Genomic DNA, 15,035 nt, shown 5'->3' on the forward strand with positions numbered 1-15,035 from the left:
AGTGTGGTGAATGGGGAAACGTTCAGGGAATAAACGTATTGAATTATTTCAATATTTCTATGACATCTGCATGCACAAGGCTTTCAGTATCAACAGTGTGCAATGTGCATTGGTGCTTACTGGAATTTGTGGTTTGTAGCATGAGGTTTCAGACTTTGCAAGTGAAAATGATGTTACTGACACTGACAATGAAAGTCAAATATGAAAGAGGATTAGGGCCCCTGAAAAAAATTTTTGAGACACTGTTTTTTTTACTCTTTAAGGAAAAAGTCGGATTTATGAGATTAAAATCAGAATTATGTAATTAAAGTCAGAATTCTGAGATTAATGTCAGAATTATAAGATTAAAGTCTGACTTTTGAGATTAGAGATGGAATTCTTAGATTAAAGACACAATTCTGAGATTAAAGTCAGAATTCTGAGATTAAAGACAGAATTCTGGGATCAAAGGCTGAATTCTGAGTTTAAGTCAGAATTCTGAGATTAAAGACAGATTTATGAGAAAAAAGTCTGAATTCTGATCCCTGAAAAATGTCAGAATTCTGACTGTGACTCAGAATTCTGACTCTTTCTTACAAAAAAAGAGTCTCAGATTTTTATTTCAGTGGCCCTATTCCTCTTTCATAATCGACAAACAAATGGTGAATGCTACACTTTTTTTAAAAGTTATTACATCATTAATGTATATATCACTTACATTCTTATACTTTATATAATGCAGGACAGAATATGATTTTCTTTAATTTGTCCAGAAAACTATCAGAATCAGTGCTTGGATGGCGAAAGTCAATTTTCTCAGCTTGCGTCCCACCTAACATTCCCACTGCTGCACAAGTAGTCTCTTAAGTAGATGGTGTGATGGACTGAAGTAATCCTAGGAGAGGAAAACCAAACATCCACCATGCAGCTCAAGTGCACATGAAGACAGAGGCTGCAGAGGTGCTTCAGAAACATGTTCTTAAAGCCCATCCATGGGAAAACAGGGGCTTAAATTTGTATGCTATCATGCCTCTCTTGCCTTTGTAACGTGTGACCTGTCTGACAGCAGTTACCAAGACAGTCAATAGGCGAAGGGGAGCAATATGTTGGATCTGCAGAGAACGATCATATGGCACGTCAAGCAGCCAAGCAGCGGTGAAGAGCCCTCTCAATCAAACGATCAAAAGCTCTACAGTTAAGTGATGGGTCGCAGCAAGAGACCAGTGCTTTTCAAAGTCAACTAGCCACTGAGCTGTCAAGACAATTAGCAGTTTACACGCTCTCAAGAAAAACAAGTTTTCTAAAAGGCTTGAACATGAAACAAAACAACCTCCTTTACTATCTTATTATAGGAATTATTAAAAGAAAGACACGGTAAGGAAGGAGGCGAGGGTGGACAACTTCATATTGGGACGCACCCCATCGCGAGATCTTCAATCTTTATCCACCAGAGCTGCAGACACACAGACAGCAGGCTACAGCTCACTACGACACAGAGCTGGGCAGGGATGTTGTCGACCATCCGGTCCTATCTTTTACCACTTATTAACTTGTACCTGCTCGGTCTGAAGACCCTGCTGGTTCAGCTTTGTAGTAGACGTTTCAGGTTACCAGGTGGGTCTAAGAGATTTCTGGATAGCTTAGACGCATTTTTCAAAGTAAAGTGCAACATAGCGGGTAGTTTTCAGTATTACTGAGCTCAATAACATACAGTTGAGTGTGTTTCTAGCTCCGGTAATAAACAGGCGATGTAAAGCAAAAACGTCAAAGCTAGTAACGTTAGCTAGCGCCACAGACATGTCTATGAGCTAACGCTACACGAGAGCAGATTAAAAGTAGAAACAACAGTGAAATATGGTACTGTTGTGTATACAAGAACAGCCGAAAAGAGCAGAAAGGCTCAGAGAGAGAGCCTTTTATCTCACAGTATAATTTCACTGGCGTCTTTACAAGTAGATATTGAAGTAGGCTCAAATTTATACTAAGTACAACGGAGTTTGGTCCGGTGGGACTTCACGTGAACGTTCTGGTGTTCTGGATGACGCATGCTCACTTGTTGAAAGGTATGAGCAATAGTATTCGTCCGAGCTGTTCCCTAATTCATTCAAAATACATACCAAATGAGTTTTATTCATACTGAAATTTAACCGAATATTTAGAGTTTGTGTCAGTGGTGTGCAGACCTTATTATAGTTAAAATTAGTCAAGTAATTAGTTCAACTGGCAGCCATGTGTAATTCGGCTACTTATGTAACACATTAGCCTAATTAATAGATTTTGATTAAATCTCTGAGTACACATATCCACATCAGCGCACCTTTATGTGTGATAATGTAGGTATAACTTAGGTTAGGTAACAAAGAAAAGTATGAATACCCTTTAGAAGGCAATTTTTCCTGTTGAGTATTCACACATAAAGCACATAAAATGCTACAATGTTAATATTTTTCCTGTATTTACTCTGTTATTTAGTTCATGAGTCTGAAATACACAGACCAAGGGCTGACTGGGCGGTACCTTAGTCTACTCCCTTTACTTACTTTTTATCGAGGAAGTCTGTAGGTTTTGCATCATATCTGGTCTTGAGTAACATGGTAACATTTACATTTTTATTTATGGTGTTTACAATTTGACTTTTTGACTGAAAATATTGGAAAAAACATCTTTAACGTCAAAGTGAAATAGATTTCTACACAGTAATGTTAATTGAACCAAAATATATTATGTGAGTAAGTACCTGCTTAAATATTCCCCCTCTTAGAGTCAGTATTTAGTAGTTAGCACCTTTGGCTGCAGTCACAGCACTGACTCTGTGGATAGATCGCAACCAGGCTTGCACATCTGGAAACTGCAATTTTACTCAGTTTGGACCTGTGTACACAGCTGGCTTTTTTTTTTTTGCGCTGGCTGTCCTTATTTTCAATTCTAAACCAATGTAGTCCAGCGTTCTGTCCTCAGCGTCAGCTATTTTTGTCGCCATGCTCAAAGCACCCTCAGTTGAAAATCGTTCAACATTTGTAACAGCACTGTGCTCGTCAGTGTCACTTCTCCCTTACGTGCCAGTCAAAATCAAGAAGGGGTGGGACTTTTTACAATAGTGGAAGAGATCAGACTCATATTTCTTCGTCCATTTTCAAGGGTAGTTTTTAGGTCTGCGTGTCTTCTGTGTGATATTTCCTTGAAATACAGTAATATGAAGCACATGGAGCTATTTGAAAACAGGATTGTATTTAAAGAAGGACTCATTTTTTGAAATGTGGCAACAATAAGCACTGGTGAGCTGTAATCTGAAATTGAGGTCCTGAGCGCTGCCTGTGCAAAAAAGCCAGCAATGGACCTCAATTTGCAAAACTGCTCAAGCTCTGTCAGGTTCCATGGGGGTCAGGTGTGAACAACTTTTTCAAGTCCAGCCACAAATTCTCCATTGGATGAGGATCTGGGCTTTGACTCGGCCTCTCCAGAACATTCACCTTGCTGTCTTTAAACCATTTCTGTTTAGCTTTTGCTGTGTGCTTCAGGCCAATGTCTTGCTGGAAAATAAATCTTCTCCCAAGCTGTATTTCTCTTGCAGAGTGAATAAGACTGTCCTCCAGGATTTTCCTATATTTTACAGCATTTATTTTACCCTCTACCTTTCCAAGCCTTCAAGGGTCAGCTGCCGAGAAGCACCCCTCTGCACCATGATGCTGCCACCACTGTGCTTCACAGTAGGGATGGTGTCTTGGTGGTGATGTGCAGTGGTTGGTGTCCGCCAGACATATCTTCTTGTCTGATGGCCAAAAAGCACAATTTTAAACTCATCCAACCATCTTTCTTCCACTTGACCATGGAGTCTCTCACATGCTTTTTGGTGAACTTTAGTCAGGATTTGATGTGTTGTCTTCAAAAGTGGCTTTCTCTTTGCCACTCTCCCATAAAGCTTTGACTGGCGAAGAACCTGGGCAACAGTTGCATGCAGAGTCTCTCCCATCTCAGCTGCTGAGGCTTGTAACCCCTTCAGCGTAGTCATTGGTGTTCATTTTCTCTCAGTTGCTCATGGTGTTCTTTTGTCTTCATGGTGTAATGGTGGCCAGGAATACTGATTAACCAGTGACTGGACCTTCCAGACACAAGTGCCTTTTTATGACAATCACTTGAGACACATTCACTGCACCCTGGTAATCCCCAGTTCACTAATTTTGAGACTACTTAGTGCAGACTACTGAACCTGTGTTTTATTAGGTCAGTCATTTTAAATGGGGTGAATTTATGTGCAATCACTTATTTTACTGTTCACATTTTTGTCTTATTCACATTACTTTGTAAAAATCAGTTTTCACTTTGATATTATGAAGTTATTGTCAAAAAAAGCCAAATTATATTGACCACAATTGATTGATAAACTCAACTAAAGGGTAAAACATCCACAGAGGTGAATACTTTTGTAAACACTGTATTGCATATGTTCATTTAGTCAAAGGGATTTTTTCTTTTTTTGGCTTAGGGCCTGTTTTTATGTGGGAAAAAACTGTGGTCAAAACTCTGATTTATGAATATGATAACTGTGGAACTAAAATCAAGAGTGCTTCAGGAATACAAAAACAAAGTAATGAGTCTTGTCCAGGCCACCAGCAAGTCCATAAGGCTTTCTCATTTCTTTCAATAATGAACCATCTCAAAGCACCTTTCTTATCAAATGACATTCTCCCTGATATCTGTGTCTCTTCTGCCTCTGCCAGTGATGCCGAGACAAGATGGTAAAGTTGCCATAGTGACAGGAGGAGCTAGGGGAATCGGCTATGAGGTAGTCCACCACATGGCCAGGCTGGGGGCGCATGTTATCATAGGTACAGTAAGAAGCACCACAACACTGACACGCAAATGGGACTGAGGGGCAGCAGATGCAACCTTTTGACAGGATGAATGCACTGAGAGGCCCACTTCCATCTGTTTACACCCACATTTTACACAACTATAAACACAACAGTAATGATGTTATGAGCTTTGAAAATAACCTTCATATTAGTTGTGATTTTTACAGGTAGTGCTGTAAATTTAAACTTGACATGCGAGAATGCAACAAAAGGGCAGCCCTTTAGATCAAAGAAAAAAGCAAATACAGCATCTAAGAAATAATTACCCAAGAGTTTTTTTCCTATATGGGAAGAAACTCCTCTTTATAACATGACAAATCAATCTGTCAAAGTCCTCGCATGCAGATTGGAAATGAAGGCAGATTTGATGGTTGTTGTTGTGTCACAGCTGATGATGCTTCAATCACTGCTAAACAGGCGCAGATTAGTCTGCCTGTTTGTGCTGCAGTAATACAGAGAAGACTGAAATACTTGTCATGCAGCATAGATGACAGCTGAATGTTATGGTCTAACATTTTGCTACTAACATGAAAGACAGGGAATGAGTATGGAGATTATTTTCATGCTGATTGCAGAGTAAGGGGGTATTATTACCTAAATTATAACTAGAGCAACAAGCAATTAATTAAGACTTCAAAAATCACTTCAAAGCATAGTTAATTATGACTCAGCTTGTTTGAAATCAGGTTCAAACAAATTTGAAATAACGCTAAAAAGTAATGAAATATTTCAATTGAAGATAAAAAGCTATTTTAGAAGATTTCTTATGTATACTGGCAGTCTTTGAATTTTTGAAAAAGAAATGATCAACTACTCATGTCTTACAACAGAAGCTGAAGGGGCTGGTTTGTTTTTCTCTGAATTATGCCTTTTTGTTTTTTAAAGACAGCTGGCTGGATCGCTAAAGAATAAAATAAAAAGAGAAAGGAGCCACAGAAAGAAATGTTGTTAGAATAAACAAAATGGCAATACATACTGAGATCTGTGAAAAGGGAATAAGAAATGAATTAACTGCATGATTGCATCAATAGCTGAAATTAATATGTGGTTTTGAAGAAGCTGCTAGTCTAAAAATGTACCTGGGATCTGAATAATTCTTGAAAAGTGCTTAAATCTTACTCTTTAAAATAAAAAGGATTAAACAAAACCAGTATAATGTGATCCATGCCTGTTATGTTATTTATGTAGCAGAACACAGATACATCTTATGATAATGTTCTCTATATTGGAGTATAGTAAACAAAACCACAGCAATACCAGGTAACAGTGTTAATTTCATAGACTGATACTATGACTCAAAATGTTAGTCAACTGCCTTATTTCAATGAAGAACACAAGACTAATGGGGCTTTTCCATCCCCTTGAGGGGCTTGGCTTTACTTGGTTTTGCTTAGTATGGCAGCCCAGCGAGGCTTTTCCACAACCAAGCTTCCCGTTTTAGGGCGTGTCTAGAGCTGATGATGTGGCGTTTTGACCCCTCATTGATCTCATCCACAGTCTCCAATACTGCACTTTCTGAGAGTCAAGTACAATTAGCTTTGAGGCAGGTGCTCGATGTAACCGGTGCAGCCAAACTGGTGATGGATAAGTAAATCAGCACGGCTTAGTTTGGATCGGAGCGACGAAAAGTTATAGTGGAAAAGCTAAGCAAAGGACAAGCTGAAAACAGATCTTTGATGAGAAAAACTCAGACAAAAATTTAAGGTACTTGTAAAGTGAAATCCAAACATTGTGTCTTAGATATGAAGGAATAAGGCTGCTGTAAATGTGAAAACACTGAGATCTACATGTGACTGAATTTTTGATTTAGGCCGATAGAAAGTTGTTCACCCCTTTCCTGGCTTGGTTGTAATAGAGCAGGGCAAATATATAAGCTGATGACATCACCATTCTTGGTGAGGAATTACCTTGCCCCCCTAATGCTAGTGATGTAGAATGACCATGCAGTTGATCTCAGTACAGTCTGTTGTTAGCTGATGACACTGCTTTCGCTGAAAGTTGGCAGCGAGTTAGAGGCTGTTTTTCCTTCAGTATTTGGTAAATTTCCCAAATCTAGCAGCCTTGGTGGCCTACAGGTCATTAGAAATATCATAAAAGAGATTTTTGTTCCAGACAACAGTTAATACAGTCCCAAATGTCTGTCTCTCTGCTCTGGCACAGAGCCAGGCAGCTGCTCTGATCAGAAGCATCTTTTTAAATCTGAGAGGATCGCATTTCTCCTGAGTGGGCGTGGCTTCAGCTCATTCAGCAGACACACCCACACCACCCTAGAGCAGATTTTACTGCCTCATTTTTCATGATTTTGAAGCTTAATTTTATTAACTTAGAGATGTTTTCGTTGACTGAAATTTGGCCTCATGGTTTATAACACATCAGCTGTCATAAAACAATCTAAATTAAAGGTTTTTTTAATCACTTTACAGGGACTTTAAGCTAGTTTTTTGTTCCAGTTTTTGTTGGATTTTCAAAATTCATATAAGCCTTTGGTACGGTAAATCTGTAGCTCTTATGCCTTTCTGCTGTAGAAATAGGAATACAGGGTTTTGCAGGGTGGCACAGAAGAATAATTTGCATCAAGTTCAGACAAAAGAATAAAACATTGTGACTGAAAGTAGACTAAAATATGAGGACCTTTTATGATTGAAAACTGGACTAAAGTCTTTTTTCATTTTTTTTGACTGAAATGATACTAAAACTATAAAGGATAGAAATGACTTAAATGTGCCAAAAACTAAAAGGCATTTCTATCTAAAAACTAGGACAAAATTTAAAATAGCTGTCAGAATTAACACTGCAATGGAATCCCCTGTTTTTTCCTTCATAAAAGCCTGCCACTGTTAGATATCCTTGCTTTTCATCAGACAGTCAGCAGCACTTTCAGATGCCTCTTGACATCCTGCTGATCAGACGTAAGGTCTGGAATAACATCAAAACGATTTGTTTTCATCTAAAGAAAATGTGTGTGGTGCTCCACTCTGAGCTGATGTAAAGACTCCTTGAGCTCGGATGTTAAAAGGCTGTTGTAACGCTGTGTTTAAAATGCAAATGAAGGATTATGTGAGGCTTTTTTGCATAAAACAAAATCTGGTATTTTTCATCAATTATTCATTAATATTCACTTTTGGCAGATGAATGCAAAACAGCCAACTCTTGAAAAAGAATTGGCTAAAAGGCTTTATCCAAATATTTGCATGTGTGTACTGTCTATAACTGAACTCATCTTTTCATTTATACACATTTATATCTGTGTGTCTGTCTTGTCCCTTCCTTGAAGTGGCATTGAGTACCTACTTCATCATCATGGTGTACTAGGTGCAGCAGATCATTCACTCCTCCTGTATCCCCACAGCCTCTAGCTCAAATATGTTGATCCTACACCTCTGATGTCTCCATGTCTTTCTCCTTAATGCTACGCTGTTCATGCTCCATGTGTGATTAACACTCCAGCTCCTTCATTTGGTTAAATCCTCTCTGTGAAGCCTCTGAAGTGAAACCTTTTGTGCACATTAATGAATCTGTAAATAGTCCTTTTTTTCCAGGTCATCTGCTTTTCTCACACAGTCTGATTTGTTGTCAGTAAGGTGATATTAGATCATTTTGGTGTAGTTTTCTTTGCACACACACACTCTGAACAGGAAGAGCCTCTTATTTTAAGAGAATATAATAGATGTTCTTTCAAATGAACCAAAGCAGAGCATTTTTTCTGCAGCTATCAGTCTTAATTTTTACTAGATATATGTGCACAGGGGTTTTCTGCAAAATCTACATTAACCTTCCAAGGTTAACTGGGATGATGGGTTTCAAACAAGGAGAAATAGAGAGGCTTGGAGAGCTGATAAAGGCTTTAAGAATAAATACGAGCTTCGGCAGTGAAAAAAATACTACTGTTGTGACAGCTGATGATTACAGCCTTTTAGTATATCATGCAAGAGTGCTGTTGACTATTCAGACAAGCTCATTACATTCACTTTAAACTACCAACATTTCCTCAAGGTGGAGCGCTGTAATGCAGAACAGTCCTGCACACATTTACTGTTATTTGTCATTTTACTCAGCAAAGTTTTGTATGAGACAGACTAGTCAGAGGGATAACACCAGGAGAGTCCTTTGTCTTAGAGTTCTTATGTTTTGGGGAAGTGGGTTTTCTCATCTTCCAAGATTTCCCCCAGCACCACTCCATGACTAGCAACTGAGCTAACTGCTATTAGTATCTTCTCAAATGTACTCCCATAGGGCGTACTGAAATTTCCACTGCTCCCATTAACGTAAATGGATCAGGCACTACTGTTTAGTCCCTGTTTATGGTCTTTCTGCTGCTCCCATTATGTAAATGAATTAAGTTCTTCAGTGTAGTCCTGGTTAATGGTCTGTAGTTGCACAGATGGATCATTCCTATTGGGATAAAGAGAATGTTTTACTATAATAGGGCTTTTACAGTCTAATACCTGCTTGAACTACCACTGAGGTGGTAGCTATGAGTGGGGTTTAATTGTACTGCAAGCCAGTAATATAGTGATTTGCTCAGATGTTGCCAAAGTTTAGAGGCAGTTTTATCAGTACTGGACCACATTTAATTTATTTATTTCAATAAATGCAAGACACTGCAATGAAAACTATCTTGGCAGAAAAGATGTTTTTGCCCTTCTAATTCTGCATGAGTTTGCAATACGGGTGGGGTGAGCCAATATACAATGGCTGTGGGTAAAGCAATTAGTTCAGACGTAGCTGAGCACTGAGCTGCACTTTTATCAGAGCTGGAAAACATTGCTCTGTTAATCTTCAGTCTTTTTTGTATACCACCAATTCATAGCACAAGTTATCTCAAGATGCTTTACAAATTGGGTGGTCTAGACCTATCTCTACGACCCAACAAAATAAGCTGCTGTGTTAATGTATATGGTGTTTAATGTAATGTGTATGTGATTTGTATAAAGCAGGACACCAAAATTTTGAAATTTGTCAAATTAGAAGATTTTCTGTATTCATCATCAAGATTCCAGTTGCCTCTCCAGAAAAAGTGTGGTGAGTTGTCTCAGTGTGTTCAATGTAAATGTGAGATCATTTGATCAACTGAGGGACTAAATATCAGATTATGATGAATAGTGGTGAAAATCTGATTGCTGTCATAAAAATACCCTCCATAAATCCTCTGCTCAGGGTTTGTATCCAGTTGGCTGTGTGCAGTTTGTTTCAACCTTGTTTTGGCAGAATTGGACAAATTCAGCTTTTTGTTAAGGCTTATCACTACTTTTAAATTAGATTTTGATCATAGAATAGTCTCAAACATGTAATTTAATGAATGAAGCTTGTAAGATCAAAAATAACCCGGTAATGAAGCCAAAAGGGGGGAATTGAAGCAAAGATGCAGAAGAGTGGTGTTGCTCATTTAAATGAGATCTTTTTACAACTAGGCATATAGCTAAGGATATTGAATACTAATACTGACCTATTTAAAAACTAGTCAGACATTTTTCCGGGCTAAAAAATGTTTTTTTTTTTTTTTTTTTTTTTTTTTTTAAATCTTCATAACACCTTTCCTCTTCTGCAGGATAGAAACACCTCCAAGATACCGCGCACAGAACACCAACTTTTTGTTCATTTGTTTGCAGGGTGAGGCTGCAATTTTCATTCAGCTCACAAGCTGTAAAACTTTGAAGAAATCTCGGCTTTATGAATTCTGTGTGTGTACTGACGAGTCAATGTCAGTGTATCCTTGCAAACAGTTGCAGTTAAACATAAATGAGACTTGGACCCAATGTGTAATCGAGTAAATGAAATCAGTACATGACAGGCACAAGTGTATGTTGCAGTCCAGAGTAAGCCTTTGTGTATGATTGCTCATCACAGGAGAATGTCTCCAGTACAAAATCCTCCATTGGAGATCATTTATGAAGCTAGAATATTTATGGTAATGTGGATCCCTGATTGCTAATGGTTCAGATGCATATTTTGAGCAGAGTAGTAGCATGTTTTTGTAAGAAGAAATCATTGTTGAGCCACTGGTCTGGACAAAAGTAATGCTTTTGAAGTAAATACTCAAACATGCTGCATGCTAAATGCTGCAATGGTATAAAAATTAAATAAATGACAGCTTAAACCTTGAATAACCATGAACAAAACAGTGGTTGTGGTCTATAATAACCACTCTCAACAAACACAGGCCCTGGTTCTGTGTTTAATCAGTTTTGCTTTTGGCTGAAAAAGTCTCTCTCTTTAATATCAGATCAAGATTATCTGTCTTCAGCCTGCTTTTGGACATAATATTTTAATTTCAGGGCAAGCAATTTGTAATTCAAATATCTAATTAGATTTTCTATGTCCTTCTGTTTCCTAATCAGAGCCAATCTCTGAAATTTCATAAAATCATGAATGGAGGCCCATGCCAGTGACAGAACCAGCCGTTGATAACTGAAAGCATTACTTAATGACTTTACTGTGAGAGTGCCATTAAATCAGGTTTATATAACACAGTTTGATGTGAGGGATTGATGAATTGGACTCAAAAGGAAATTATCTTTGTCCTCTGCTACAGTGGAAGAAAAAAGTCTCTGGAGGCCAAATTTGAGATTTATCACTGAGCAGCCAGTCACTCTGCTGTTAGGAGTGCTTCTCTCTTTTATAAACCAGGATGTGTACACATCTATCTTGGCCTCCATCTAGACGAGCACACATAACACCCTCTATTTCACTAGCTTTTATAAATCTTGTGCCATTTCATAACAGGGAGCACCTACACCGCATACTCCATGCAAAATCTTACAAAATCAAAATCTGTAATGTATAAAATGTAATTCATAAGAACATATAAGTGACAATATGCATTCATACTCATTCATCCTTATTGCATTTATTCTACAATCAGGATGTATAACTCATGGATAAACCTGAGACACACCAGAGATTAACTCTCCATCTGTTTGTGTTTTTTCTCTGTAAAATCATAAGAAAACACCACATTTTCCATCCAAATCCATCAGTCTGCTCTCCTCAACCTGAATAACAACGAGCTGGCAGCTTTGAGCTATCTGCTCTCCCTGATCATACAGTTATAGATAGCAGAACATTAATCCCAGAGCCTGACAGATAATTTATTTTATGACAACAGCATGTACATGCAGTAACACATGCAACCTGTCTCACCTTTAGTGAGTTGGTTCTCATTTATCTCTCTCAAAGCTCAACAGACCACAGCTTTAAAGAGGAACTACCAGTGAGCCCCAAGACCACTTTTTTAACTGAAAACCTATTAGTATGTATGAATGTTGTAGACCACTGACATGTGAGTACCAAGTATTTTTATATTAGTAGATGCCCTCTACAGGTTAAAACCAGCTACTGCAATTAACTGTTCTCCATTGGCTGATCTGGTGGCAGATGATGTTTGTGATGCTAGCTTTCATCACCACAGAGCTCAACAGTGACAGTCTACCTTAGAAGTGGCAGCCAACATTGGGCTCTGCAAATCAGAAACATTGCTGTTACACTCTAGGATTTTGGATAGTGTAGTTATTTTACCTGGGGCAGGAAGTGACGTACATTATCCAAGCTGGAACCAGCATGATGTCCTAAATGACGTATATTTTCGGCACGCTGTCAGAGGTCATGGTAAGTGGCTATTTTTCACAACAGCAGGATTGCCAAAATTGAAAATTTACTAAGGGGGATAAATTTAAATTCAACACACCAAAAACGAAGGAAAACCCAACAAGAATGTCACTTCCCAACCCATGGTCAAGGTCGCCCCATTGTAGATTACGGCAGCAGATGAGCCCATAACACGCTGTCATAGAGGTCAGTAGCCAGATGCCTCTCATTTATTTATGGATATAGTAATCAGTCACCTTTGGAAACTTGGGGTCACGGCTAATATTCAAATCCACAAAAGCAACATCAGCTGAATGATCTTGTGACTGATGAGGACAGAAAAGAAGTGGTGGGTGGGCGTGTCATATCCCCTCTTCCCCATTCATCTTGTAGTTATTTTATCCTCATATTTTTGTTGCATCCCAAACTTAAATGCATTAAACTTTCTTTTTCATCCTTTACCTTTTGTCATTCTTGCTCTTCAACTCTCAGTCAGGTGCTTTTACAATAAGCCCTAAGTTAAATCTTAGTAATTGTCTTTATCAAGCATCTTTGGAACAGAGATGTGAAAAAGTCCTTTAAAAAGCTTTTCAACAAAAGCACCTTCTAAGAGTATGCTGCATTTTAAATTTTTAGCCTCTTGGTTCAAGTGTTGCTTTCATGTAAAACTACATTGATAAATCTAAAGTGACTGAAAAATGACCAACACAACTGACCTGATCATTGTACCATTTTCCTCTGGAATTAAAATGAATGGAAGTGCCACTCCTGATGTTACAGACACTGAAAACTGGAGAAAGAGAGGGGGGTGGGAATGGATTTTTCTGGTACTTGGGGGGACTGTGGACAGGCCAGGGACACATATTTTTGTTAGAAAAGCCTAAAAAAGTGATTTTGCATAATATGTTCCCTTTAAATAGTTTTTGTTATTCATTTATTTTAAATCATTTTTTTCTGAGTCAAGGTAAAAGGTTGACAGTTTGTATCTTGATCCTGATTGTGAGGATTGAACATGTACAGCTAGAGTTAGAGGAAGTTTACCTTAGCTTTGCATAAAAACTGGATGCAGAGGGAGAACTCTACAGTTTACAAAACAAAATACTGTACTTCTAATTCTTCGAAAAATAGAAACACTTCTTTGCTCTGTTCTGTTGTCACAGACTTACGACAACTGGTATCAATTTTGGACTACATTCAGGGAGCTCACATCTAACTTTTACATGCCACTATGCTAACTCCAACAGGAAGGCTGTCATGAGCTCTATGGACTATGGGAGCTTCACTACCTTTCAGCCTAAAGGCAAAACCTCAAGTTTGATGATACGAAAAGATGCTGCTCAGAAGCACTACCTGGACTAAAGCAAGAACAGTTGGTGTGAAGAAATTGCTCCATCATGTATTTAAGTCTTCATTCACAAGTGTTTGCATTTACAGGAAGAATACATTTTCTATCAGTTCTTTCATTCAGTTCTTTAGTTACCTGTAGTTAGAAACACTTTTAGATATGTTTGTGAAGATGTTAATCCTTTGTGTCACACTCAGTTTATCCATTTGTTCTAGTGCTGCAAAATTATTTAAGAGAATTAATCAGGGCAAGTTTTTCCAAAAATATTTAGTAGGCAAATTGATACCGCCGGGCATATTTTTAATCAGTGGCTATTTTGATGGAGAGCTTTCACCCAAAGCAGTTTAGCTGAAATGTGTATTTAATGATATGCAGCAGAAGACTGCTGAGAAGGAACAATCTGACTAGATGAAAAATTACATTTGTGTCTGATCATTTTGTGTTTTTGTCCTCTTTGTGTGATCTTTGTTACACCTCCACCTGCATCCTTAGCCGCAGTGCATCAAGGTAAATGATGCTGTGCCCTTGAAAAGGCCTACGTGTTAATCCAAGATTAGTGTGTCTGTGTGTGTGCAGACTGAAAAATGAGAGTGAGCTATTTGTGTGAATGGGTTTGGATAAAGGAGAGTTTGCTTGTGTGTGTGTATGATTAATGTGTGTTAGTCAGTGTCACAGCATATGCCTTTGAAGAACTGTTGTTCTGTCAGTCAGAGGTTTGTTGATTGAGTCATCATTTTATCAACTCCTTAATTGTCTGCTCTAAATTGCTGGCAGTGAGTGCATACATTAATCTTTGTCTGCGTCATGTTGGTGCACAGATGCCTGAGAATGAATCTCAGTGACAGACTAGGCTCCAAAAGTTGACTTTGACTTTTTGTCTCTGCTCATAAGGAAGGGTTCACCATTAAAATGAACAAATCCATGCCCATCTTTACAAATAGACTATCTATTAGAGCAAGGAAGTCGCATGAAAAAAAAAATTTGTTCATTGTCAAAATCATCTATGCCATTAATACATTTCAATCAGGAGAGACTTAATACAAGTTCGCCAATAATTTATTCCAAAAGTTTGAAAATGTGAAATTTCTTCGTTGGATAGAGCATCGTGATGCTCTTATGAACTTGAAGGGAGGCTGTCAGTAGGATAGGATACCCTCCATGGAGTCTAGACAATGGTGGTGGTGATGGAGGGAGTAAGATAAGATGAGGAATAGACTTCTGAGGAGCTTGACCCAGAAACTGATGAGATAACTTGAAGGTAGGCCTGGGTGATA

General features: G+C 38.3%; 1 protein-coding gene across 3 annotated transcripts in view; it reads left to right on the plus strand.

The window, feature by feature from the left end:
* The first annotated feature begins 1,437 nt into the window (after positions 1–1,437).
* The window catches only part of LOC121522803 (dehydrogenase/reductase SDR family member on chromosome X-like), a 62,274-nt gene continuing 48,676 nt past the window's right edge, over positions 1,438–15,035 (plus strand). Inside the window, exons 1-2 of one of the 3 annotated variants that reach the window (XM_041807455.1) lie at positions 1,438–1,593; positions 4,698–4,805. In XM_041807455.1, coding sequence (XP_041663389.1) covers positions 1,488–1,593; positions 4,698–4,805 — 214 coding nt within the window. In that variant the 5' untranslated portion in view covers positions 1,438–1,487. Of the gene's footprint in view, positions 1,594–1,939; positions 2,043–4,697; positions 4,806–15,035 lie in introns of those variants that run through there. The other 2 variants (XM_041807456.1, XM_041807457.1) reach the window with 2 other exon arrangements.

The sequence above is a fragment of the Cheilinus undulatus genome, linkage group 15 (assembly GCF_018320785.1).
Source record: "Cheilinus undulatus linkage group 15, ASM1832078v1, whole genome shotgun sequence".
Classification (NCBI taxonomy): domain Eukaryota; kingdom Metazoa; phylum Chordata; class Actinopteri; order Labriformes; family Labridae; genus Cheilinus; species Cheilinus undulatus.